General features: G+C 35.7%; 3 protein-coding genes across 5 annotated transcripts in view; 1 reads left to right on the forward strand and 2 right to left on the reverse strand.

Annotated features, from left to right (window-relative positions):
- Positions 1-143: 143 nt before the first annotated feature.
- LOC125813815 (uncharacterized) lies at positions 144-14094 on the forward strand. Of its 2 annotated transcripts, none has more exons than XM_049493278.1 (10): positions 144-757; positions 2397-3153; positions 4587-5208; positions 5743-5914; positions 7087-7447; positions 8399-8509; positions 8831-9194; positions 11592-11817; positions 13190-13411; positions 13575-14094. In XM_049493278.1, exons 1-10 carry the CDS (start codon positions 201-203, stop codon positions 13726-13728), a joined length of 3546 nt encoding a protein of 1181 aa, XP_049349235.1. In that variant the 5' UTR covers positions 144-200; the 3' UTR covers positions 13729-14094. The 2 variants fall into 2 exon arrangements, with proteins under 2 accessions (XP_049349235.1, XP_049349236.1); XM_049493279.1 differs by having other exon boundaries at positions 145-757; positions 8834-9194.
- Positions 14095-15066: 972 nt separating this feature from the next.
- LOC125813833 (tubulin-folding cofactor B) overlaps positions 15067-26891 on the reverse strand; it is a 228890-nt gene continuing 217065 nt past the window's right edge. Inside the window, exons 2-10 of one of the 2 annotated variants that reach the window (XM_049493302.1) lie at positions 21939-21951; positions 21688-21807; positions 20912-21063; positions 20624-20742; positions 19010-19071; positions 18321-18365; positions 17288-17421; positions 15888-15957; positions 15067-15244 (exon numbers count right to left, since the gene is read on the reverse strand). In XM_049493302.1, the coding sequence (XP_049349259.1) occupies positions 15197-15244; positions 15888-15957; positions 17288-17421; positions 18321-18365; positions 19010-19071; positions 20624-20742; positions 20912-21063; positions 21688-21789 (732 nt within the window). In that variant the 5' untranslated portion in view covers positions 21790-21807; positions 21939-21951 and the 3' untranslated portion in view covers positions 15067-15196. Of the gene's footprint in view, positions 15245-15887; positions 15958-17287; positions 17422-18320; positions 18366-19009; positions 19072-20623; positions 20743-20911; positions 21086-21687; positions 21808-21938; positions 21952-26891 lie in introns of those variants that run through there. The other variant, XM_049493303.1, reaches the window with a different exon arrangement.
- LOC125814030 (uncharacterized) lies at positions 23861-25737 on the reverse strand. Its single transcript, XM_049493500.1, has 3 exons — positions 25413-25737; positions 24221-24891; positions 23861-23899 (listed from the first exon to the last, which is right to left on the reverse strand). The coding sequence occupies exons 1-3, from the start codon at positions 25735-25737 to the stop codon at positions 23861-23863; spliced, it is 1035 nt and encodes a 344-aa protein (XP_049349457.1).

Genomic DNA, 26891 nt, shown 5'->3' on the forward strand with positions numbered 1-26891 from the left:
GAACAGAAGAAAATAATTCATTTAACATGTGTGGATAAATATTTACGTCATTATTCGCAGAACTTCCTTCTTATTATAGGGGTTTATTAGCACATTTTCAGTAATATGATGATTTTCGTTGGACATTTAAAAAATAATAATACGGGGTTTAGTTATACCTTTGAGAAAGTGACAGTGTAAATCAGATTAAGCCCCAGGGAATGGAGAAGATGGAAACAGAAATCGCCATGGAAGAAATTGAAGAAGAAGCACCGAAAAATTCATCGTTGTTTCCTGTTTTTCCTCAAACTCAGATATCTTCAGCGTCCAATCCCACCACCTCATACAACGCCGTTCCTGAATGGCTTCGCAATTCCAGCTTCACCACCGACATCTCCGTGATAAACGACGCAGTTTCGACGAACTATGGGAATGTCCAGTTCCAAGAGAATCTAGAGGAAGACGAAGCAGAAGACGTGGAGAAGGAAAATCAGAAAGGAGAGGGTGCACCGTATGAATTGCTGCACTCGTCCGGGTCGGAGCGGGGACACTCGTCTTCTTCTGATGATGGAAGAGACAGCAAGAAGAAGAAGCGGAAAAAGAAGCGCAAGAAGAGTCATCGATCGAGTGATGACCGTCCACTCTATGACTATGCACTTTCTTCTTCCAGAAAACCTGATGTTCGAACTTGGGCTTCTTCAGCTGCTGCTAATGTTAAAGACTATTACTTTGACTCTCGTGGCGATCGAGACAATTTAGCTTTTGGTAGTATCTACAGGTGCGCCCGGTGCTTTTTCTTTTCTGCCTTCTTTAGTTATGTAGAACAAGTAAATAGAAAAAAGAATCGTGATGGAATTTCTTGATTTTTCCGTTGTTACTGTCAAGAGAATTTAAAACTACACAGCATTGGAACTCATAGGTTGATGATGGTTGCCACAGTTAGTGCCGGGCAATGTGATATGCAAATTATAGAACTTTGATGTAAACATAAAGATACTTGAAAATGGTAGGAAGCTACATTCTTTTACACCTTTTTCACTGCTTGGAGAAGTAGAACAAGTAAACAGGAATGAGTCGCAGAGGCACTTGTTTGTTTCCCTGCTTCTGTCATTTGTTTTGGTAGCCATCATAAGAATATAATACTGCACATCATTGAAGCTCATATGTGGATTGCAGTAGTTATTGGCTTGCAATGGGCAATGCAATCTGCAAATTACAAGCCTTTAAAGTAAAACAAAAGAGAAAGTTATACTCAACATCCAGCAGAATGGGAAGCTTTGAAAATGTTAGGATGATGATTTAACCATTTAACACAGTGGATTATTTTGTTGAGAAGATAACAGATCCCTATATAAATCATCAGCACAAGAAATGTGCTGGAAACCGAAATGAGAAATGTTACATCAGAGGATCCAAACAAAAGTAAAATCTAAAGACTTAAAAACTTCTTGCTCTTCTTACAAGGAACCTTGAATGTCAATAGTTGAAACTGGATCATCTATATATTCTGCTTACACCAAAAGCAATATAGAAGAATACACTTCATTTTGCTTCCTTGCAAGGGGTTGCTTCTATCTTTAAAACACCTCGAGTTCCTCTCCTTTCTTATTCTCCACCAAATTGTTGCTGGACAATTTTCCATCTGCCTTTGTTGTGCTGCATTTACCCTGTGTGTTCCAGCTTGTCAAGACTTCAGAATTTCATCCTGCCATGATACCTCTGAGTTTGACGAACAGATCCCATAACTGACTGGTCACTTTGCAATGTTGAAACAGATGGCTAATTGTTTCCTTCCATCCTTCACATTGAAGCTCAGCTTTTCTGAAAAACCTAGCCACAGGTTTCTTATGGATCTCCAGTCTGGTACCATAAGGATTGCTCACACCTCTGGTCTTCCAGAATCCTTCCTTCCTGTATTTTGCCTTTATCAAAGTGCCCCATAGAGTTTTCTCCTCATTTGGAAATTTCCACATCCATTTCACCAGAAGACCTTGTGAAAAGATCATCACAATGCAAAGTTCTAGTTTATCCATTCATATTTGCAGCAAAGCTAATCGACCAATCAACTATGTCGTAAACAATATCACTTGTGAATTTGTTTATTGGTAGTAAAGATCTTTCTGATTTTTCTGTTCCATTGTCACCGTGGGGCATGCAGTTTGATTTTAAGAGTCATACCTGGTAAACTTGTGCATTCTTTTCTATTATGGTGAAGGACTGAAGGTAAAGAATGTATGGAGTGAGTACACTTATTTTTTAAATGTTCTTTTGAGCTTTCACACTTGGTTTCATCAGTGATGAAAAGGCATTTTGATTTTGTTCTACGCAGAAATGACATTTGATGCACCTAATTTGTGTTAGTTCTTAGCCTGATTTACTTTACTTTATTAACTGTAGAATCTTCTGCTGTACTGTAGAATGGATGTTGCTCGTTACAAGCTTCATAATTTGAGGAAAACCTCTGAGCTCAATTACTATAGGCGGAATGATAAGAGAAATTTTGAAAGGGATATTGATATTGATGCGTTGGACAATAAACTAAGGTCTGGAGGTCGCTATTGGTCTGGCACATATGCTGCAATTGAGCACCATAAGAACCTGAAGCGTCTGAGAATTTTGACTCCTCTCAAGCCAATGATGAATATTCCAGCTGATTTCGTCTCATTGTCAGATGAAGTTAAGTCAGATGAAGGAATCAGAGGAGATGCTATTTCAGGCAATGCTGTGGTCGAGGAATCTCTGGAGGATGAGGTCTATCGCAAAACAAAGGAGTTCAACAAGATGACAAGGGAACGGCCACATGATGCACAAATTTGGTTGGGTTTTGCACAGTTTCAAGATAAGGTAGCAAGTATGCAGCCACAGAAAGGTGCCCGTTTGCAAACACTTGAAAAGAAGATTAGTATTCTGGAGAAGGCTACAGAGCTGAACCCTGACAGTGAGGACCTGCTTCTCTCTCTTATGAATGCTTATCAGAGGAGAGATAGCATTGATGACCTGATTATCCGATGGGAGAAGATACTTATCCAAAACTCAGGTAGTTGCACATTGTGGAGAGAATTTTTGCGGGTTGTTCAGGGCGACTTTTCAAGATTTAAGGTTTCTGAAGTGAGAAAAATGTATGCAAATGCAATCCAAGCTTTATCTGGTGCATGGACAAAGCAGCATAGGCAGGTTCTCATCTTTTACATATTATGCTTTCTTTTTTATGCATAAGATATTTATTAATTTGAACACTGTTTTCAAAAGCAAAAAGCGCAGAAACTGGCAAGGTGCATGAGGCTTGAAGCGAAGCGTATGCTTCTTTGAAGTGAAGCGCACAATTTACAGAAAACTAAACGAAACATATATTGATTTGGTACTACAATTAACTATTTCTATTAAATAACCAATTTCAACATCCAATATACGATGATGCCGACACATCCAACCTCTTAGAGTTGAGATTCAGAGTTGTCTGCTTCTCATCACTCTGCTCTTCATTGTTTGACGCACATGGCTTCAACCATGAGGCGATAAACCCTCGCTTTGCATCATGCATCACTCTTAGTAGCAGATGACTTTTAAGTATACTAGAACATACAGATTTCCAGTTTTGATACTGTTCTGGAAATTTGATCCTTGTACCTGCTGGGTGCTTCTGTGGCTTCTGAAAATTTTTATATTCTTACCCAGTGTAAATGATAAAGCCGATTTTTCCTTATGTGTCAGTAGAGTGATAGGAAACTGCATAATAATCTATGTGCTTGGCCGTGGTTCTTGAAAGGGAATTCGTGTCCTGAGAGCACCTTCTCAACTCTGTGGGGAGATGGTCTATTGGAGTTGACATGAAGGATAATTCCATGCAGTTGTTGGGGAAGGGTAGGGATTCTGAAAGAGCTCCAGGAGGAACTTGGCAAGGACTAGCTCAAGAAATATTGTTGTATGCATTTCCTAGAACCTCCCTAATCTTTGGTCACTGAAGTAGGACAATAGTGAAAGATTTCCAAATAAGAAGCTGACTAAGTGAGGCCCATGAATGGCTCAAGGGGGAAACTGTATGATCATTACTGGATTTAATGATGTCATGTATAACCAGAGTATTGAATTGATTAATTTAAGGCGAAAATCTTACTATAGGTGCAGCACTACCTCGTAAAAATGAAATTTGCATTGATCTCATGAGCATTAGTAATGTAAATTTCCACTGTGTTATATTAGTAAATAATTGTAAAGCAATTTGCATAACTTAGATGAAATTATTAAGAACTACAACAACGACGACAACATGCCCAATGTGATCCCACAGGCGGGTCGTGGGGTGTATGCAAACCTTTCCCCTAATCCTTTAAATTATGCATGTCATTCTCTTTATATTGCTTTATGATTTTTTTGAAATAGTAGTTTATTTTTTTTTGAAATGCTTTATGATTTGGCACTGAGGTGTAACAGTTGTAATTCTTCTCTCTTGTTTTTATGTATGTGAAATCTTGCAGAGTCTTTTAAATAATTCATCTTAGGTTAGCACATGCTTCGATGGAAGAGTTCAGATAAATGACAAATAAATTCATCCTGATCTTCTCCGTAACCCTTTGATTTGCTGATGGAGATATCTTTGTTGGATACAGGTTTCTGGAGGTGCTAATTCGCCTTCTATGGATCCCGCTATTGTAAGACTTGAACTTGGTCTGGTTAATACATTTCTCAGTCTCTGTCGGTTTGAGTGGCAGGCTGGGTACAGAGAGTTGGCTACTGCCTTGCTTCAGGCACAGATTGAATACAGCTTGTTCTGCCCTTCTTTACTTCTTAGTGAGCAAAGTAAGCAAAGATTATTTGAGCATTTCTGGAACAGTAATGGTGCCAGGGTTGGGGAAGATGGTGCACTCGGCTGGTCAAAGTGGCTAGAGAAAGAGGAAGAGCTGAGGCAAAGGGCTATGAAGGAGGAGTCTTCGCATGATTCTGAAAAGGGTGGTTGGACTGGTTGGTCAGAACCGTTATCTAAAAGTAAAGAAAAGAATGAAGCTATAGAAAATATAACAGAGACTGATGGTGCCCTTGACGAGTTAGAAGATGAATCTGAAATGAAAGATGATGAGCAGAAAGATGATACTGAAGCTTTGCTGAAAATGCTTGGGATTGATGCTACTGCTGAAGCTAATTGTGAGATTAAAGACACAAGAACTTGGACTAGGTGGTCTGAAGAAGAGGTAGCAAGAGACTCTAACGAGTGGATGCCAGTCCATGCTAAAAGTAATCCTCTTTCTCCGTCCCCTTCTTTATTCCACTCCTTCATTTCCTAATTAAGTATAAAAGCACTTTTTCGGGAAAAAATATTAAGTGAATGAATTGCATGTAGAGATGCCATCATTGACTAATTCAGTGAAAATTAACAAATTAAGATACAGTCTGAGCAGAGAAATATCAAAGGTTGATTTTTTTTTGAGAACGGTTATTGTTGTTTTCCTCAGCATTTAGGATTAAATGCTGGAGACCTTCAAAAAAGAACAGAAAGTATAAAAACTTAAAAGAAACAGATTTGCAAAGCTCCTAACAAGTCTACAAGATCTTCTACTTCCTCTTTACATTGCTCTTTACACCAAATATAGAAAGATATAGTACAATTGCATTTCACTAAGTATAGATCTTGAACTGACTGATCTAAGTATCAATGGACTGAGTGTGTTTCCAAGTGATGAATTGCTGCCTGTCTCATTTTTCTCTTCTCGCATTAGTATCTGTTGTCTGAGGTAGAGAACTAATTCCTGAAGTATTTATGTTTAACAGATGGGATTTCTCATAGTGAGGATCCTGCTGATGCAGAGGGTGATGAGCAGCTTTTGCGAGTAATAGCATACGAAGATTTGAGTGACTATCTGTTCTCGATAATTTCTGAAGAAGCACGTTTTTCCGTGGTATCCCAGTTCATTGATTTTTATGGTGGGAGGATGGCTCAATGGTTCGTTTCTTATCTTGAATATTATATTGACTTCTCTAGTGATCACATTGACTGTACTAGATATTAGTCATACATGTCATATTGCTGCCATTAAAGAAATGCAGAGGTCCATGTACATTTTAGAATAATTCATGGTTGAGGATCTATTTACTGTGTGAATGTATCTGGATAGGAAGGGTGGTGCTTTTCTAGCATACTTGGGAAGGATCTCATATTTTATCTTTTAACTCTGAGAACCAAGCTTAACTGTCACATTTAAATTAGGGTTGAATGATGCTATCTAGATTCAGCTTGGTTCCTGTACAAAGTCTTGAGCTTGCTGTGACTTGGTGAGCCTGAACTTTCGGCACTTGTGCTCAACTAGCTAGGATCATCCTTTTATGTCCTTATACTTTTTCCTCCTGGAAGCAGCAGTAAATTGTTAAGTTATATCCATGTATCAACTGTTTTAACCTCTAGCATTGGATACCGGATAGTTAATGTTTTCCCTAAGAATATAAAGCACAGTATTCTGGTCAAAACACTGAATTTCCCCTGCTCCTTTTCAGTTTTGAAGGGAAGCAGTCATTATTGAAGTTGACATTATATGCATAAATATGGGGTTTGGATAGTTCTATGATCTTTTTAGGCTTAAATTTAGTTTCTGTCCCTCTCTCTGTAAGTCTCTGGAATAATCGATTTTCATTTAGAGGCAAAGGGAACCTAGATGGAGAATAGGAAGTTTCTTAATATACACATTCTGATAATCGTTTCCAAATTGCAGTCTGCAATATGAAATCAAGGATTCAGAGAGGATAGCCAGCTATGATTAGGAGAAGGATCCACCAAAAACTTGATGCTTTAAAAGATGTTTTTTCCCTGTGACATTCATTTAGGTTTTCCTTTTTCTTGGTTGCTGAGAGTGAATTGTTTTTTCATTGATAAGTAAAGATACATAAGTTGCTGAGTGAGTTGTAAGTCACAGACTCTTATAATTTAGTTTCTCTATCATTTCAAAAGATATTGTTTGATATGTTGCCTCTCTGTATTACTGTGGTTCTTTTTCTTTGAAGAAGGATGCTATTAATTGACGGAAGCCACATGGAGGTGCTTGGTAAACTAGCACAGGGAAGGAATGAAACAAGAGGAACATAATTAGTTGTATGTAACTTACTTCCTTTTAATGCGTGCAGGACTTGTACAAGTAGTTCGAGTTGGGCTGAAAAAAACCTTAGTTTGGAGGCAATTCCAGACTCTCTCTTTGATGAACTAAGAAGAATGCACGATGTTTTGACCAAGGGAGGAAGTAACCAAACTGACACAAGTTTGGAGCAAGTTTTTAACAGCTCTGATGACATCTCTATGAGGACCAGCATGATGAGATTTATTCGAAATGCTACACTGCTTTGCTGCACTATATTTCCCCAAAATCATATTTTGGACGAAGCTGTTCTTATTGCGGAGGAGCTATCAAATACAGTGATGAATACTTCTAGCTGTTCAGTAACACCATGTCGAACTTTAGCAAAAAGCCTTTTGAAGAGTAACCGTCAGGTATATCTTTTAACTTTTATATGTCTTGCTGGTCAAGCATTCTGTGTATGTGGTATATTCACTTGATTTTTAAATATTAGAGTGCATGTCTTCAATGTTTCATATTGCCAATGACTTTTAAATAAAATAATTGCTTTGCAAATAAATCTAAAGGTAATTTTAACAATAAAGAAATGGGAACTTGCTTGTGAAGGACTCACTTTCAGTGGTACTGAGACTGTCTATACCACTACCCTTTATCAAGCTCGTTTACAAGAGTTCTGGCTTTCCCAACCACACAAACTTCTAGGAAATAAAATTTCTATCCCCGATTATATTTTATATATATGCGGTCGTAACCTTGCTACTCTTACTTCCACTAGCAAGAGAACTTCTGCTCGTAACATACCCCTCTCCGTGGTTGCATGAAATTGTTGTGTAAGAACATTGATGCACAAATAGTGGTCCCGTTTGTGACAATAGCTTATTGAGGTTTCGTAAGTCCTCATTAAAAAGGTGCTTGTTTGTTTAACTGAGGTTATCAGCTTTTCTCCCTTTCGTTTCGTTTCGTTTTCTTTCTTTAAAGCTGGACAGTAAATCATGTGTAATTTTTATGGTCTTCTGTCAATTCCTTTAAACTTTATTGCATAGGTTGGAGATTGATCAGGATCTCATGTGATAGTTTACCTTATTGATCTATTAGGTGCTTAGAGACGGTAACAGTGTGATAGCTTGATAAGTGATAGACTTGATATTGATTTGTATCCTCTCTCATGGCCCCTACCTCTCCCAAGGATTATCATTTTTCGTTCCTTTGCTTTTCATTTGTCCCTGTTCACCACAAAATTCTTTTTATTAAGTTTGTGTTGCCAGTAGATTGTATTATATTTTTTGTGCTTCTGATGTCTTTGTTGGGCTTAAGCCTTTAGGTGAAAGCTACGTGTTTGTCTTTTACATTCTTTGTTCTTACAGGATGTATTGCTTTGTGGAGTTTATGCACGAAGGGAAGCAGTTTTTGGAAATATTGACCATGCTAGAAAGATTTTCGACATGGCATTGTCTTCTATTGATGGACTTCCACAGGTACATTCTATTTCCTGTTAAACTTGATATTGACATGGTATCCCTTCATTGGAAGAGGTGTCTTTTCAACCTGCCCTGTGATTCTGTAAGTGGCAGTCTTCTAGCAAAATGCTCAAATCACCATTTACTTCACCATGAAATAAGGTTATCCTAGCCCACAGTTTCTCAGGGAATCTCAGTCGGTTACTAGTCTTAGTTCTTGCCGGTTAATTTTCCTTTGCTTCCTATATATTGTTTTTGTCATTTGATGTTTTAGTATTACTTTATTTTATTGAATGTTACCAGTTCCAAAAAAAAATTTACTCTATTTTATTGAATTAGCAGGGTGTTCAGACAAATGCATCTCTCTTACATCTCTGGTACGCTGAAGTGGAGGTCGCAAACGGTACTCATGGTGGTTCTGGATCGTCTGAATCATCTTTACGTGCTATGCATATTTTATCTTGCTTGGGTAGTGGTACAAAATACAGTCTGTATAGATGTAAACCCTCAAGCATGCAACAGCTGAAAGCACGCCAAGGATTCAAAGAACAAGTGAATATGCTACGTTCATCATGGACACGCGGTTTAATTGATGATAATTCAGTTGCTCTCATATGTTCAGCTGCTTTATTTGAAGAAATAACAATTGGATGGACTGAAGGTGTTCAGATTTTAGAGCAAGCATTCACAATGGTGCTTCCTGGTATTCAGCTTTTTCACTGCCCATCATTTTCTCCTTTTTAAACCTGAAAGTTTGTGTCCTTCAGATCTTGCTGTAGATAACTGCACCTGTTTGCTTGTTGGTTTAAGATTTCTTGGTGAGATGTAGTCCCTTAAGTTTTTATTTTATAAAGCAATTACCCTTCACTTAATAATAACAATTGTTATGAGAATAAATTGTTACTTACTGCAGATGGAAGTACTGGAACTTTCCAGTTTGTATCTTGTTTAAGTATTTGTATAATAAAATTAGTTGTTTTCATAATAATTGAAGATACCTCTTATCTCTTACTGAAGACAGTGGGGACGTCTTATTGTTTCAACCTTTTATTAGTATTTCATTATCTTCTTGAGAAAAGTTGTCTTTTGCAATATTGAGAAGAAATATTGTTCATTGTGTTAGAACTTTCGAGATGTTTCTTTACCTTTTCCACAAAACTAGCTTGAAGGTTGTTGAAATTGACAAGGAAAATATAAGTGGGGTTTGCCTTCTGGGTCGAGCTCGTTGCACCGGGTTGCCTAGTGCGGGTTACCTCTCCTATGTGATTTGCGAGCTATTGCATAGGAGCGAAATTTTTACTCTGTGCGCACCCAAAGGGTAGCGGCTGCGGGTTTCCCTTGTCATCAAAAAAAATGTTAAGGGTAAATTTTGTTCTTTGGTGATACTAAGGGTAAATGTAAAGTTACAGTAAGGCTGAACTACGTTCTCTGTGATTCTAGATCTTCATGTCTCCATATTAGTTTTCTATATTGTTTCCCATTGGTCCCCTTCATGAATAGTATTAATGCTTAAACAATTTATGTGCCATTATTTTGTCATATCACATATGATGGTTAATATATTGTTGTAATTGGTACTTTAATGAATAATAGTATATTATTATGAATATTGTTTCTTGTTGCCCTTCTCTAAAATTGTTTTTTTTTAAAAAATAATTAACAAAGTAGCCACTTCATCATTTCCTCATTTCACAGACAGAAGCTACCACTTCATTCACTTCGCATCTATTCACCCTCCAGAAACACTGAATCCTCGCCTCACTCTTGCTTTTAACACATACACACTCTTTTTTTTTTTCAACTTACAGTTCCAGGATAATTCTTTTCCCTAATCAATGAAAGAACTGGTTAAAATCTGTCTTATTTAACTTGTCTGACTTGTGTTTCTGAAGAAGTGGAAACCAATGAAAAGACAAATTTGATTTAATTTGTATGCTATTTGGATCAAGGGGCTGTTTTCTTTCAGATTGTGATCATGGAAAATATCTGTAATTAGATTCTCAAGCCACTGGTGTAATATTTGTCTGGAACCAAATGATTTTTTCTCATCGGGTTTTGCTTAAGAGGTCTTCAGTATAGATGTTAGTTGGATACAAGTCCACTATTTGGATATGTTCCGATTAGTTTCAACAGAAGAGTAGGAGTTAGGACTATATTCAACATGGACGGTCTAGGATTTGGATTTTATAGGTTTGAGTTCAGAATTCTACCACAATTCATTTGATTTACTGGGTTCAAAATCAATTATTTCTACTTGTGTATATTTAACACATATACAAGGTCCGAAAACCTGAGATATTGGGTTCAGACAAACCCATAATTTACACTCTACATCCACCCCTGATATTCAATGCGATGAAACTCCACCAGTAATACTAAAGAGTTCATACACTTAACAATTAACATGTTTTATATAGCCATGCAAGTAGATGAGTTTAGATAGTTGATGAGAGGGGAGGTATATCTGAATTATTCCTTCATTTATTTGTAAATACTACTAAAAACTAAAACTTGAATGGCAGTAGTAACTACGTGTAAATCCTCCAAGATACATGTAAGATAAGTTAAGTTATCCTTGTTGGACATACCATTCTGTAGTTTGGTGTTGACAATATAATTAACTAATAAAAGTTTGCTCTTAGCTTTTAGATGAGATGGTCTCACACTTCAACATGGTATCAGAGCAAGCAGAGGTCCTGATATCGAATCTCACCACCGCCCATATCAAAAAGAATTTCCATGTTCTTGGTCCATCTAAAAGAATTAGGCCCGCACGTGAGGGGGTGTGTTGGGAATATAATTAACTAATAAAAGTGTGTTCTCTCTAACAACTTAAGCTTTTAAATGAGATGGTCGCACAGTTCAACATTTGGAATTCCTATACTCCACACCTTCACTCTGAAAAATTAGAGAAGTCAATATGCTATTTGTTTACTTGTTTTTGTTTTTGTTTTTATACAAGGAAGACAATGTTATGTTTGTTAATGTTTCCAATGAAATTGTGTTATGAATTGGTAATTTATGTACTTTAATCTGATAGATCTCTTTTTGATGGAATATTATCATCTTACTGATGGTTACTGCAATGACCTTACTGTAGAAAGGAGGCGGCACAGTCTTCACTTGGAGTGTTTGTTCAACTTTTACATGAGGATGCTTTGCAGACATCATCAAGAAATGAAGCTGTCAAAATTATGGGAATATATAGTGAAAGGACTGGATATATATCCATGCAGTCCAAGTCTTTATAATGCATTAGTTGAAATTGGCCATCTCTATGCGTCACCTAATAAGCTACGGTGGATCTTTGATGAAAAATTCCAAAAGTATGACCTTCTTAACCTGTTCCTCCAGTTCTATGTGACATACTGTAGTCGCAGTCAGAAATCTCACATATGCTAAGTTTCTTTGATCACTATGCTAATTTCTATTACTTCAATATTCTTGTTTTAATAGCTTCAGAGGGTCTAGGGATTTTGTATGTGCTGGTAACACCATTATGTTTTCTATAGTTAATTACTAAGAACACTCACGTTGAAAAGGAATTTGGTCCCAAAATGCTTTAATAGGAAATTATGTTTGCTGGTGCCTGTAAAATTTAGAAATATTCAGATTCCCCCTAAGGCTTTCTTCTAGTGGTAAGAGTGCAGTGCTTGATGTGTGGGTTAAGGCGCACGTCACATGTTCGACGTTGCCACAAACAAATCCTGGTATGTAAGTGAGAAGGGCAGAGAGTCGGGCCCATCATCCATAGAGAGTCTTGAACCATGCACCACTGTTTCTTCAGGGATTTCTAGGTTATCAAAAACAAATAGTGATACTTTATTTCAATAACAGTATCCTCAATTCCAAACTAGGTGTGATCGGCTATGTGAAATATTGATGCACTAAGGACTTCTCAACAAGTTTTCTTAATTGGTTTTACTACTCCCTCTCTTCCAAAAAGAATGACATTATTTCCTTTTTAGTTCGTTTGAAAAGAATGACACCTTTCTAAATTTGGAAATAATTTAACTTGAACTTCTCATTTTACCCTTAATGACAAGTTTTTATAGTCACACAAATGTTATGACATGTTTGAGACCACAAGTTATAAAGTGTTTTAGCCGCACAAATGTTATGGCATATTTGAACCACAAGTCCAAAAGTATTTCTTAAACTCCATGCCCATTCAAACTACGCCATATTAACGGAATTTATGGAAATGGAGGGAGTACTACTTTTTATGCGGCTAAGTTTGCAATCTGACTTTCAAATGCATGTCTATATATGTGTTTTAATGTCTGAGTGCTTCTTAAAAGATCTTTTTGCTAAGTTGGTCTGTTTGGCAGGCTTTTGGAAATGAAAAGCTATGCCAAGCATGTATTATAGAAGGTCTCCAATGTCAAGTGTTCTGCCTCTTTTTTTTTGGAGAGACTTATAATGGACAATTAGATTTAAGTTTCAACCTCCCCCCCCCCCCTTCACCCCCCACCCCCCCACAATCAGTCAAGTCAAAAATGAAATAAAAGAAATAGGATGACACCTTTTTGATGGTGTTATAGACTCTCTCTTGGTTGCATTTGAAATCTATCCTTTTGAAAGAAGATGCAGAAAGAATATATATCTCACGTGTAGCTGTTTAAAGCTGTCTTTATAGTTTTCCATCTTTCAAAGATTTAAGTCTCTGCTTCTTGTGTCCTTTGCTTTAACTTCCAGGAAACCTTCGCTTGTTGCTTGGCTCTTTGCATTATCATTCGACATGAGCAGAGGTGGTACAGAGCATAGAATACGCAGACTTTTTGAGAGGGCATTGGAGAATGAGAAGCTACGTAACTCAGTTTTAGTCTGGCGCTTGTATATTGCTTATGAAAGTGATATAGCATGCAACCCTTCTGCAGCTAGAAGAGCTTTCTTTCGAGCCATCCATGCTTGCCCATGGTGAGTATATATCTGTAATGTGCTGTAACAGTGAAGTAAAAGCAGGATAAAAAACACCATAATATTAAGGGTAGTTTGTAACCCAGACAGATTCAACAATCAGTTAAATTTTTATTGCTGTGTTTTCTAATAACCTCATTTCTGTTGCTCAAAATTTGCTCAGGTCAAAACGGCTCTGGCTTGATGGCTTCATCAAGTTAAATTCTGTTCTTACAGCAAAAGAGTTGTCGGATCTCCAGGAAGTAATGCGGGATAAAGAACTCAATTTGAGGACAGATATTTATGAAATACTATTGCAAGATGATCTTGAATCTTAAGTCATGAAAATCAAGATTTCTTCAGTTGTGGATGGGTAACATGCCCGTCATATGACACACTCACATTCTGCCACATGGCTTTTTTCAGCGCAAAACTTTGAAGCACCTGGTCTTGGTTGATTTCGGATAAGGCTGTAAGTGATGCCTTTGCTCTTGGTATATGCTGATTACTGTCGAGTTGTGAGTGGAAAGAAAGATTTCTTTTTGGTGAAAACAGAAAATGTACATTTTTGTCAGTGTATTACTTGTGCCATTAGTTGTATGACAGCCTGGTGCTGCCTTTTCATATCAAAATTAAATCAGTTGCTAATAGTGGTCCATTTGTAACTTGCTAAGTGCATTGTTGTGGTGTTAGCTCCCCTTTGATGATATGCTTCAATGTTCTACCAACAGTAGAAGAATTAAGCAAAAAAGAGGAGAAATTTTATCTTGAGGATTACAGAAAACGTATCTCCTTTCCCTTCACTCTATATTTCTCTGGTGTCTCTACGTTGCTTTTTGTACCTTCACCTTTTCTCTTCTTTTTTAACAGTTTGTGAAGGAACACACCTTCATTATTATTGTCAAAATGCAGTTGTCTTTACCTCCCCCTTTGATAGTGATCTTTAATGTTTGAATGAACTGCCTTGTTTTTTTTCCTCAGAGTTGTTGACTGATGAACTTCTCGATTGGCACTACCGAAAGGCCATCAATGTGGTTATTATGTTATGCAGTGAGAAAGACACGCAAACCATCCTTTTATTCCTCTAGGGAGCCACTTCCTTGCAACCGTTCCCAAGCAAACTTTGCATCGCATGGAACGCACCACAGTTATGTGAGCCTCTGGTTTCGTTTATTACCTTAGCAAAACTTGTAGGTGTACATTTGATAAACACTATAGTAGTAAAATGCACACTTGGAAAGCCATTGTCACATATTCTTCGATTCAAGTCTTACCTATCCCCAATCTTGCATCCTCAATATCTTGAATTGGTTGATTGATCTTTGTTAATTTCGAGTTGCATAATATGATAGGTTATGCTATATTACAGTAGGAGGTTTTCTGCAAGACACCATGGGATTGGAGAGGTTAAATGTTCGTTTGAGTTTCATCTGGCTTCAGGACCGCAGCATCAAAGTTGCAGACCTCAAAAGTCCGTGGGAAGTTTAAACAAGATACCCCATCACCAGTTTCTATCGCTGAAATAAATATATCGCTGGAAACTTGCTTACAATGGTTCGCACCTGATAATCAACCATTAAAACACAATCAAAATACACCTAAGACAACAACTTGTCGGCAACTGCTGGGAAAATGTTCAATTCACTCAGGTTTCTTCGTCGACTAGAAATCTTCAAAGTCATTTCTGTGACTTTCAAATACAGGCTTGACCATCTTTTGAGCTCAGTTACATATTTGAAACATGCATCTCCTATCTATCTATTAAAAGATCAAACCCAACGAACAGCAGACGGCAATCCTATATACTTAAATTTCCTCATCCTCAAAGGGATCTTTTTCTGGATAGTCTCCAATCTGCAATACAAAAGATAAAGAGTCTACGTTAAAAGGTCAGATTTAATGTAATTTACAACACTACTATAAATAATTTCACCTTTTCATTCCAAAACATTTTTAGGGGAAGTTGGTCGAGGGAGGGATGCAGTCGTTTTCCATTAAGCATTTCTAATTTCTTGACTAGTTTATGAAAATGAAATTTCAAAAAATTTAGCCTTGGTTTAGCCAGATTAATTGAAGTCAAATACTCACTCTGTTCTGCAACTCCCATAATCACAAAACCCTAGTTAATGTTTAATGCCTAATCTATTAATATTTAGAGGAGCTACATCCCGTTTTTGGCTTTAGTAGCCTGTGCCTGCCTGAACAGACTAGTCTAGCTTCCTCGTTTTATACATCTTTCAAAGCACACTGAAGTTGAATGTTTGTCACCACTCTTTCACATCTCCAAATTCTCATATCATGATTCATGGGTGCTCCTAAATCAAGATTCCATAACTTGTATATGCAGAGCTACTAACTATATTTTTGAAGGTAATAAGTGTGAATATATTCATCTTAGGAAAGGTAGAACCGTCACATTTCAACGCAAAGCATGAAACAGGTACTGACAAGTTTATTAGGGCATTGGAATTATGGCAAAGATACCACTTGTACAAACCTTTACTTTGTCTGGTCGGACCATTGCACCATGAAGGGGAGGGCAGTCAAAGTAACGTTTCCCTTTAACCCTGAGAAAATATGAGAATAAGTTGGTTTAGCTGCAGCAATTACTATAGACACCGTGAGACAGTCTTTCAAATATAACATTTCTTCAGAAGTAAAATTGCAAGTATGGAGTAAGAAATCAGAGTCAAAAAAAGAATTGTTTGTGCTCCAATGCACAAGGCAAGAATTTCTAGGAAAAAGGATTCTGCAGCAAGGGACCTTCAGAGGCCTCTGGCCAAGTATTGTACTGTATAGTGCAGCAGAGCGGGGATAATTTGTTACTCAGGATTACGTGAGTTCCATATGCCTTGTTACCTATCAATCATGTCCTATATTTCAAAATTCCAATTTTCCGTTTGATACATTATTTTCTTCTCATAAAATGAAACTTATCCTGACCCCTTGTGGAAGCAAGATCTGATATCACGATCTCACATAGATTATGCACCATCCATGCTTTGGCAGTAACTCTAACTTATAACCCTGTTGGAACTATTGAGCTATTCCATTCCTCTAGATTCTCTAGCATCCCAATAGTTCAAATACAACACTGTTTTCTTCTCCTTTTTCTAATTAATTTGGTGAATGCATATAACAATAGCTAGTGCACCAGTACCTGCTCCCCACCCCATCCCACCACCACCACCACCACCACAAGAAGAGGAGACAGTCACATTTCACCAATTTTGGAACATCAAATGTGTACAGTCAATTGATTAACTATTTAGTTAGACCTGGAGAAAAAGAAACCTATATGGTGCAGTTGGAGAACAGGATAGCAAACACCAGATTGAGTTTGGCCATAACAGAAGGAACAAGGTATCTAGTTTATTATCTAAAATTTCCTTCAAAATAATTAATGCAACTAAAGATACATTAAGCTTGTGGATGCAAGGACTGAATCTGTAGGTCATCATCAATATACATTGGATACACAAGTAGTAATTATAATTACTAAATGAATAGAGCACCAAAGATTAAACAAGAACCATGGATCAAGGAAATGTTAAGACACCAAGAAATTTAAAACTTGGGCAATAAAATTAATTTCTGACTATAAAAAGCACCAAGGGTGAAGAGCTAGCTCACTCATATTCTACAGATCAAAGTGGGACATCTAGACATGACAAAATTTTATAAATAAAGGATTGGGTCAAATGAGCCAATACAAGGTCTCTCCTTAGTGGAGTCCATATGATCTTTCACTGGGAGGCAACTAAGTCATTCAAAAAACCTGCATAGCACATGCTTCCTCAAAGAAAAAACTCTCTCCTGCTGGTAACCGCTATTAAAATATATGTATTGCTACTTCAAACTAAGATTTTAAATGAGAAGTTTGTGTTACTGACGTACATGCCATCATGTTTTCCTACTGGTTCATCAAACTGAACTCCAACCCAAAACCCAGGTGCAAGTGTTTCTGCCTGACCAACAAATTTGACCGTGCCTCTTCTCTCTCCAGGTTCAACTTCACATCTGTCCCCTATCTGCTTTCACGAAGAAAACAAAAATGGCATTCAAACAAGTTAACAATAACACTAAATTATTATTATTCTGGGCCAGGAAAAGTAAACTTGAAGAAAGAAAAATAAAGAAAGAAGTACTGAGAAGAACACAACTCCTGCACCATCACTACAAAAAGAAAAAGGGAAGAGAAAAACAGAAAGGAAAAGGAGAAATTTTAACAAATTTAACAATTAAAGCACCTATTCAAGCTTATGGAGACCTAAGACTTTGAAGGGTAGGTTCAAAAGATAGTTGGTTGTCGCCTTATATAAACCATAACAGAACCACAGGTCCGCCATAGTTAGCTGGTATCACTCATTTGGAACATTGAAACCAAATTAGTATACTTTTCTTTTACAAATAGTTTGTAACATGTGTGACAGGTAGTCACACAAATAAATATATTGACAACCTACTATCAAGTATCAGCAATGACAACTGAGAAATGAAAGGAGAAGCTTACTAGAGATTATGTATCTTTAACTTACTTACAAAAACTATCAAATGATCCATTCAAGCTTGTTTATCTTTTCTAATTTAGGTTGGAGGAGCTTTTCGTCGTAGGAAAATACATTGTCCGAAATTGTTTTAAAGGTCGTATGGATACAGGAAATTAATTTGGCTTATATAGTTAAGTCAAGTATTTTATTTTGTTTATCACTCTTCTACCGCAATCAGCACACAAACTCTCTGTTACAGCAAGAGGTAGTGTATACATAAATGTACATAAGAAGTAATCCTAAATTACTGTATAATTAAAAGGTTCATGTGAGAAGACTGAATTACGGTCAAGGATGTATTTACTACTTTAATATGATTAAGCAATAGACATATTAAGAAGTTGGAAAGGGAACTTCAATAAAGATGGAGATCAACTAACCTTGATATTTGCGCAAAGATCTTCACTGTTGTTGTTGTCAGATATCTGTTTGACAAAGCCAAGTGGGGACATGAATAGAGTTGCCAAATATAGCAATCGTGGCATAAAATTGAAAAGTAAAAAGTTAAGTGATGGGAGATATCCAGTGCCAGATATCTCTCCTCAAAAGAAGCAGCAAGGCGAGGAACTAGCTATATTTCAGTGTCAATGAAGAATGAAACGGAGAAAGAGGGGATTGCATCCTTCCTCTTTTTTCCAGAAGAGGTGGGTAGCAGTCCAGGATATCTGGGAGAGAAAGGGCGAAGTGGTGGAAGGGTTTCGAGGCTAGATCTTGTCAAGTAAAGTGGTAGCTCTGAGGATGGATTGGGAGGGAGACTTCTTCTTTTTATTAGATAAAACATGGTATTTTATATTGTTGCATCAGGAATATATGTACAGCATGATCTAGCAACTTAGTGGCATTACTCTCCACCACGTATTATCGGGAAAATATAATAGGATTGTAGGGTTAATTTGGAGAGAGAGTTAAATTTTCTCAAACAGCATAGCTATTTAAGATCCTTAGCAGTAAGCAATGACCTAGTAAATTAGAGGGGAGGTCCAAAATGTTGTGTTAAATTTGAGCAGAAGTCTTAAGAATTTTACCTTCATGTTTTTATTAACACTTGAATATTAGTAGAAAAACTTACTTTAGATTCTTGACCAGGCGGTTGCTTAAGCAGCAATGTTTCCTTGAATTTTCTGAAAGTACCTAGAAAATCGCAACAAACTTGTCAATGCTAGGATCCATCACAGATAGCTTCATGACATCACCAGGAAAACCATTACTAGTCTAGATAAATACAGAGGGAAGTGTGAACAATGTCTAAGTTTAAGTTTCAGCAGTCAGCTTAACTTTGTTGAATCATACTATTTAAGATATTTGCTAGCAGATGACGACGAGTGAAGGTTGCTGCATAGCTGCCTGGATGGGCCTCTAGAAGAAGGAAGACTATACATAGGATGGACATCAAAAATTACCCTGGTATCCATCGTGTGGGTCTTGTGTAAGAGAGTAATACAGAGCTTTTAACTGGTATAAGAAATACTACTGTACATTTGAGATAAAACCTTTTATTATCAGTTACTTGCTGGTGCACTCGGCATCCATGAAATCCATGTTTGTTTAAAAGATTGGGATTTGGGGGTAATTTGTAGAAACCACATTATTGTGTTGATTCTCTTCTTTTTGGTATACGTTTTAAATATGGGAGTATTTCCACATTAAAAGATTTTTTTACTTGCTCATGAAAACAAAAATATTTGCTAGCATATAGCAGCATTTTGTTTCCTCCAATGAAAATAGCATAAATTGATGACTAAAGACATACTATATGGAATGGCAAAATTAATACTTGATGTACTCTCTCTTTCAAATGGAAGAAAAAGATATAATCTCACGGCTGCTCTGTTGCATCTCCAAAGAGCATCAGTAAGAATAAAATGTAAGATGAGATTGGAGGAAAAAGGAGTCAAAATGCAGAGTAAGGAAATGAAAATCAAAGTCTTGTACAGACAAAAATAGAAGAGTAAAATGAGGGCTGTCTTCCTCTTCTTCATTTTATATCTAACAAGTGTCATCCACCCATCCCATCCCTAATTGAAAGGTGCACAAACTGACAATGGATAAAAAGTACTACCAAATTAACTTCATGAACCATGCAGTTGGATACTTAAGACATATGTCAACAAGTCAAAAATGACAAGTATCTTCTGTAGGTTAAAACGTGATTAATTAGATGGCACTTAGCATCCTAGCCTAATAGCAAAGTAAATGATGTCTGATTGGACAAAAAAATCTTGCTATAATATATACTCGGTTGCAATATGTCACTCCTTCCCGGTTAAACCATGATAGCTAACTTCTCATGTAAAATTAAGATGTTCACATTGACTTTTTTTAATGAAAGGGAAAAGAGAGTAACTTGGGGGAAATGAAAAACCACTGATCTAAAGAGTATTAGAGTGTTCTACCCTCATCTTAGGATCACAAGGGCAGGAAATTGAAGAAACTTGGGGGAGGATTCATTGTTTTCCAAAGGCTCTGCCTCTCACAGAATTGTTTTTCAAATATTAGGTCGAAACACAATTTCCCTCTGATGGGACTTCTGTGATGAGTCAAAACATATTGTCCACTAACAGACCCCAGCCATTTGTCAGGGAGTAAATTGACTTGAAGAGGTATTGCATCCGAGTCAAGGAGAAATCAAATTAGAAAAGACATTTGTAAAACAAATAGCCAAGTGAAACTTGTCAACATTTACCTCCAAGTTTCTCATAAGCCTCTTCAGAGATAGTATACTTCTCCACAAGTGATGTATCCTCGAGCCAACCTCCAGAGGTCACTGACGCTGGATCAAGATCAATGACATGCAGACGATAACTGCAAAGGCAGACTGATTAATCCAAAAATACATGTCCATATTAGTTCAAGTTCTTTCTGCACAAAATGCAGACAGGATATGATACTAATATCTACTTTAAAGAGTTGGTTATCCAGAAAACGATAATTATAATGTAATAGGTCCTCAGACCAAAAGAGCTTTACTAACCCATCCAGTGGGGAATAAAAACCAAGTGGTCTTGCATTATCACTTAGGACTGAGATTTTAGCACCAGTTTCATCATATAGCTCTAAGGACATCGAATTGACCGAAGTACCACACTTTTTCCAAAGCTTATCTTTCACAGCTTCCACTGACATCTGAAAACAAATAGAAATTGGACTGTAATGCACAAGTCAGTGGACGTTACAACTGCTGAAAGGACTTTTCTCTCAGCCAAGTATATACAAAATGAATTAAGTAGCAACTTTGTGATGAGTTTCTCAATCTTTACCTTTATAAGATCAAAGATCCAATGGGGAGTCTAACTAATAACAACTCATCGAGAAGTCGAGAACAGTTCTAAAGCTAATCACATGTCTTTGCAGATTTGTAATTTAAGTTCTAATTATAGATTTCTATTTTATGGTTTAAGAATGACTTTAAAAAACGTCCTGGTTTATGGCTTGATGAGCCTGGTTACTTGTAATTACACTTCATGAGCATGGTTACTTGTAGAATATGAAAACATAATAGGTTTATGGCTTGATTTTAGATGATAGGAAAGTGTCTTACACTCTGTTACATATACTTCTGCACAATTAACCAAGAATCCTTATGGAAAGTATTTTTCAGAGCAACCATATCATGCTTCTTCAGATAATGCTGTTGGTATCAGACATATGGTTTGAAATAAGGAAGTAGAAATTGGAATCAGAATAACAACAGAACCCGCACAACTGGCAGTAAATCAAGTTAATAGCTTGTATGGAGATGAACCTAACCTGAAGAGAAAATCGGATTTCTGGAGAAAAGCTCTTCATATTGGAGTGAGTAACCCGTAAAAGTACGGATTCATCACCTTGAATCTGTAACTGAGAAGCCATTATCCTTCAAACTTAGTCCTGGTAATTTCTATAGAGAGGGTTATGTGATGAAAAAATTAGACTAAAAACTCAGATCGAAGATAAACAATCAAAAAAACACAACCCAGCCATATGCATCAGAAAAAAACCATCATAAGTCCAATCGTTACCTGAAAAGCGCCGTTGGGAATGCGGAATTTTTCTTTTTTCCTTTTCGAGGGAGTGTGATTAATCACTGTGGCTTTACAAAGAATAGATTCAGCTAAATTATGCCCCCAAATATAAGTTTAATGACATATGTTATGTGTTAATGGATAAGTTAAAGACACAAATTATATATTAAGGTAAAAATAAATTATGCATAAAGCATTAATTATGTCCACACAAATCATGTTTAAACTTTAAAGCCAAAAGAAATTAAGCTCAAGACATATGTTATACCTCAAGATAAAAGTTTAGTAGTTCAAGTTGGGTACGATACATGAGTTTAGTAAATCAAAATATAAGTTCAATGATATAATTGTCAAATTAGTAACTAAGATTTATTATTATTATTATTATTATTATTACTAGGTAATTTATTCGCACTTTACGCGGGCAGTGGTGGAGCCAAAAATTTTAATAAGGAGGTTCAAAATCTGAGAAATAAACACACGAACTAGTGGAAGGAGGTTCGACATCTATTATACATACCTAAAAAATAATTTTAACCATATATAAATAGTAATATTTTTTGCCGAGGGGTATTATATGCTGCCTCCACCTCTGCACGCGGGCATAAATAGTCTTTCTAAGCTTTTGAATAATCTTTCCAATAATCGACTTTTATAAGGAAAAAAAAAGTAAATTTTAGTAGGTTTTAAGAACATTTCAACATAAATTAAATGATTTGAAATTATCACATATCTCAAGAATTGTAAATATATATTATGGTTAAAAATATCTTGATATCTAATCATTTTATCTTTTACATAATTTATCATAATATATATTTGATGATATAATTGTCTTGTTAAAATTGAGTGATGTTTTTATGTAGCCATTAAACATCACTTTTATTTTTAATTTTTTTGTACATGAAAAATATAGAATCTGATAATTTTATGGTTAGAATAACTCCTTGTGAAAAAAAATTATGTGAAAATTTTCGATAATCAATATTAGTTATAAATAAGTTAAGACCATTAAAAAATGTACAACACAACACCATAAATAATTTTTTTAGAGACAATTTACTTGTCTGAGGTCAAACGTTCACCACTTTTCGTTATTTGTTACTCTAACAAAATTTATAGAAGGAGAAAAATAAATTTGAAACAACAACAAAATAATATTGTTGACCCTTTTAGAAATTCATTCTTCATTAAGCTGTTGTTCTAAAGACCCTTCTAGATGCTTCATCAATGCAACTTTACGACTTTTTCAGAAATATGTATGTATAATTATTGCATTATGAAAGTACAAGTAGATCAAAATGTTGGATTCTAGACTCATGTTAAAGAAATATTCTCGAACATTAAAAAATTAAAAATGAGTCTAACTTAGATAACTCAAACGCTCAACAATGACTTGGGACATGAAGGACAACAAATCTATGTTAATAGACATATCTTTTGTAGCTTGAGATATTACTTTTATTTAGAGTAAGTTTTGTTTCATATTCTTCAAATTAAGCTTGCCGAAAATAGTCATGACTCACACCAAAAGTATTTAGAAGAGCCGAATGAAAAGAAAAAAAAGAAAAACATTAAAAGGACGAAAGCTTTGTCCAAGTGAAATCATATACATACCAAACAAAAAATAATCAATACAATTTTAAGGAGACAACAAAACAACAAGAAAAAGCATACATTAAATCAGTGGCGGAGGTAGGAATTCTATCAAGGGGGTTCAACAAAAAAAATTACGCACGCTAATATTATTCATAAATAAACGGGTCGGGTCATATATGAACGGATTGATTAGCAAACGGGTTGACAAAAAAAATCCTTAGTTCAAATAATTTCTTACAATTACAACTTATCTTAAAAAACAAATTTAAAGTACATATCTATAAAATGATAATAAAGTAGCACAACTCATTCAAAAAGTTCTACAAGTTCTTCAATTCCTTTAGAATTCTCTTCGGCTCCTGAAAGTGCAAATGGAGAGCAAGCACAAATTTAACATTAGAAAGATAAACAAAAAACACAAATCAAAGCGAAAATACTATTTCTTCACAAAAAATCTTTTTGGCATAAAATGACTTCATTACGTTACAAAACTACACAACCTTGAAGGGAGGTTAAGAAATCAAACATGCAGATAAACCTATCAAAACATAGTTTTACATTTGAAAATACAACTACATACATTTTTACAATTGTATTCTACGAGGTTTCATATCTTGAAATGTTTTAATAATAACATCATTAGAAATCTTATCAAATACATCTTTTTCTAAATAAGGCACCAAACAACCACTAAAAAAATCATCACTCATTTGACTCCACAAGTCATTCTTGATAAATTTCATTGCCGAAAAAGCTCTTTCAACGGAGGCAGATGCAACTGGTAAAAGTAGAGCAAGTTTCACTAAGCGAAATACAAGAGGATAATTTGAATGTTTCTTTGTCTGAACTAATCTTTTGGAAAGATCACAAAACTCATTTAGATCGGAGAACCTTTCATCAACATCACGAACATCAACAATGTAACTTGCAAGTTCATTCTCAAGAATACTCATATTGGATTCATCAAAGTCATCTGGATATAATTCAGCCATTCTCATTATTTTTCTTATGTCAAAACTTGAAAATGAGTTTATTGGATTCAAGCAAGCAATTCCATGGAGCAAATCGGTAGTCACCTCATTAAAACGATCATTAAGTTCTTGAAGTTGCCAATCAATGATATTGCAAAACACTTCAACACGATAATGATGTAGGATTGTATAGTTAGCAAGTTTTCGTCGTGATCTTAAAGAGCTAGCATATGGCTCCTCAAAGTTAGGTATCAAAACATCATGTTTGATGCAAAATGTAGATACCTTGGCAATAAGAGAATCCCATTCATCATCTCTTAAGACTTGCAACCTTCTCTTTGCTACTTCAACAAGTAGCATGACATTTGCAATATCTTGCTCTTTTTTTTAAGCATTTATTAAGCTCATTTGTGATTGCTAAGACATCTCTCATCAAATAAAACATAAACGCAATCTCAAATGTTTGACAAGCTTCAAGATATTTCATTGCCTTGGCTCTTTCATCCATACTCCTTGCATCAAGAGCAAGTGATTCAAGAACCTCAAGAATAGAGCCAACATAATAATAAAATTGTTAAAGGATTTATAATGAGATCCCCAACAAGTATCACAAGCTCTTGAAAGACCAAGTTGTTGATTCAAGTCCCTACCGGTTGTAAGTTCACCCATATCTAATGCCACTTGATTTGTTGATTTTTGAGAATCTCGTAAATTATCCATACGCTTAAAAGAAGATCCCAATACATTAAAAATATTTGAGATCAATACTACAAGTTTTCCCACTTCAACACACTTTTTAGAGACCCCAACAAGAGTTAGTTGAAGTGATGAGCAAAGCAATGGATTGAATGAGCCGATTTACTTTCTCGTCTAATCAACATTTTAAGGCCATTGATCTCACCTTGCATATTACTTGCCCCATCGTAACATTGTCCACGCACACTTGATGGACTCAAAGAATGTTGAACAAGTAAATTAAAAATTGCCTCCTTTAAAGATGAAGCACTAGTATCTTCAACATGAACAATGTCAATAAGTCGCTCCATTACAAATCTCATTCTATTAATATAACGAAGTACGATAGTCATTTGCTCCTTGCGTGACACATCAAAAGATTCATCAACTAGTAAAGCAAAGTAGTCACCATTTAATTCCTTAAGAATAGCTTTAACAGTCTCTATCTTACATGCACTCACAATATCTTTTTGCATTATTGGAGAAGTCATTTGATCATTTACAGGAGCATGTTTCAAAACATAATCACGAATTTTATCACATTTTTTTGCATACCATGAGAGAATTTCAAGAAAGTTACCCCTACTAAATGATGATTTAGATTCATCATGACCTCGAAATGCAAATCCCCGACTTATGAGAAGTCTTACTACATCAACTGACGCACTTAAGAGCATATAATATCCATGCTTGAGTTGATTAGATTGCCTCTCAAATGCAAATTGAATAGACCGTCGTTGTTGTAGTAAATCTTGACATTTCTTTTTTGACTGATTATGTATGCTATTCGGTAGACCAATATGTTTGTCAAGATCACCCTTTTTGTTCCAACTCTTAAATCTTATAGTTGAAAATGTCTACCCTCCTCCTTGATTAGTGTTATGATCTTTAGAAAGATAGCAATACAAACAATAGACTGCATCTTTACTAACACTATACTCCAACCAATCATGATATATATCATCAAATCATTCGTGATTAAAACGACGCATTGATCCAAAAATATATGTTTGAGGATACTCTTGCACCGCCAAACGAGGTTGACAAGGACCATACAAAAGGTATGTTCTTCTAATAACATCACGGTGGTTTGGATGATAGTTCAATATTGATGTTCTTTCACCAGGATCAAACTTTAAAGAACTCAAATCAAATTCTTGAGAAGAATCTAACGACACTTCTGAATGATTAGTATTTTCTTTTTGATTAGATTGACTATGACTTTGAGAGGCTAAAGTTGATTTCGGTACTTGTGTAAAATACTTCTTCACTGAATATTGAGACTGAATCGTGAAATCAAAATTTAGTCAAAACTTACAAAAATTAAATATGCAATAAGGACCAAAACAAAATTATAGACAATGAACAAAAGTTTAAATCTCATAAATAAAAGTTAATATCCACTAAACAAATGTTGAATGTCCATAATAAACATATAAAATCAACAAATAAGCCCAAACAAATAAAATTATAACTTTCATAATCAGTGAATATAATTGAAATTTTCATATGAAAAATAAAAAATTGTTAAGAGAAGTGAATATCCGAGTTCAATCAACTAAATAAAATAGCACATCAACAAATACCAAAATCAAAGCATAGAATTCTGAAGAAAAAAAAACAGAAAAGTAAACTTACAGAGGTT

Source organism: Solanum verrucosum, unplaced genomic scaffold (assembly GCF_900185275.1).
Source record: "Solanum verrucosum unplaced genomic scaffold, falcon-dt-bn FXZP01000205.1, whole genome shotgun sequence".
Classification (NCBI taxonomy): Eukaryota; Viridiplantae; Streptophyta; class Magnoliopsida; order Solanales; family Solanaceae; genus Solanum; species Solanum verrucosum.

Coding starts and splice junctions, on each gene's coding strand:
- LOC125813815 (XM_049493278.1), top strand. CDS start 201: ATGGAGAAGATGGAAACAGAAATCGCCATGGAAGAAATTGAAGAAGAA. Junction 7,448..8,398: donor TTTTGAAGAGTAACCGTCAG/GTATATCTTTTA, acceptor TTGTTCTTACAG/GATGTATTGCTTTGTGGAGT. Junction 9,195..11,591: donor ATTCACAATGGTGCTTCCTG/GTATTCAGCTTT, acceptor ACCTTACTGTAG/AAAGGAGGCGGCACAGTCTT.
- LOC125814030 (XM_049493500.1), bottom strand. CDS start 25,737: ATGACTTCTCCAATAATGCAAAAAGATATTGTGAGTGCATGTAAGATA. Junction 24,892..25,412: donor TGGGGCAAGTAATATGCAAG/GTGAGATCAATG, acceptor CTTAAAAAAAAG/AGCAAGATATTGCAAATGTC. Junction 23,900..24,220: donor ATTTTTTTAGTGGTTGTTTG/GTGCCTTATTTA, acceptor TTGCACTTTCAG/GAGCCGAAGAGAATTCTAAA.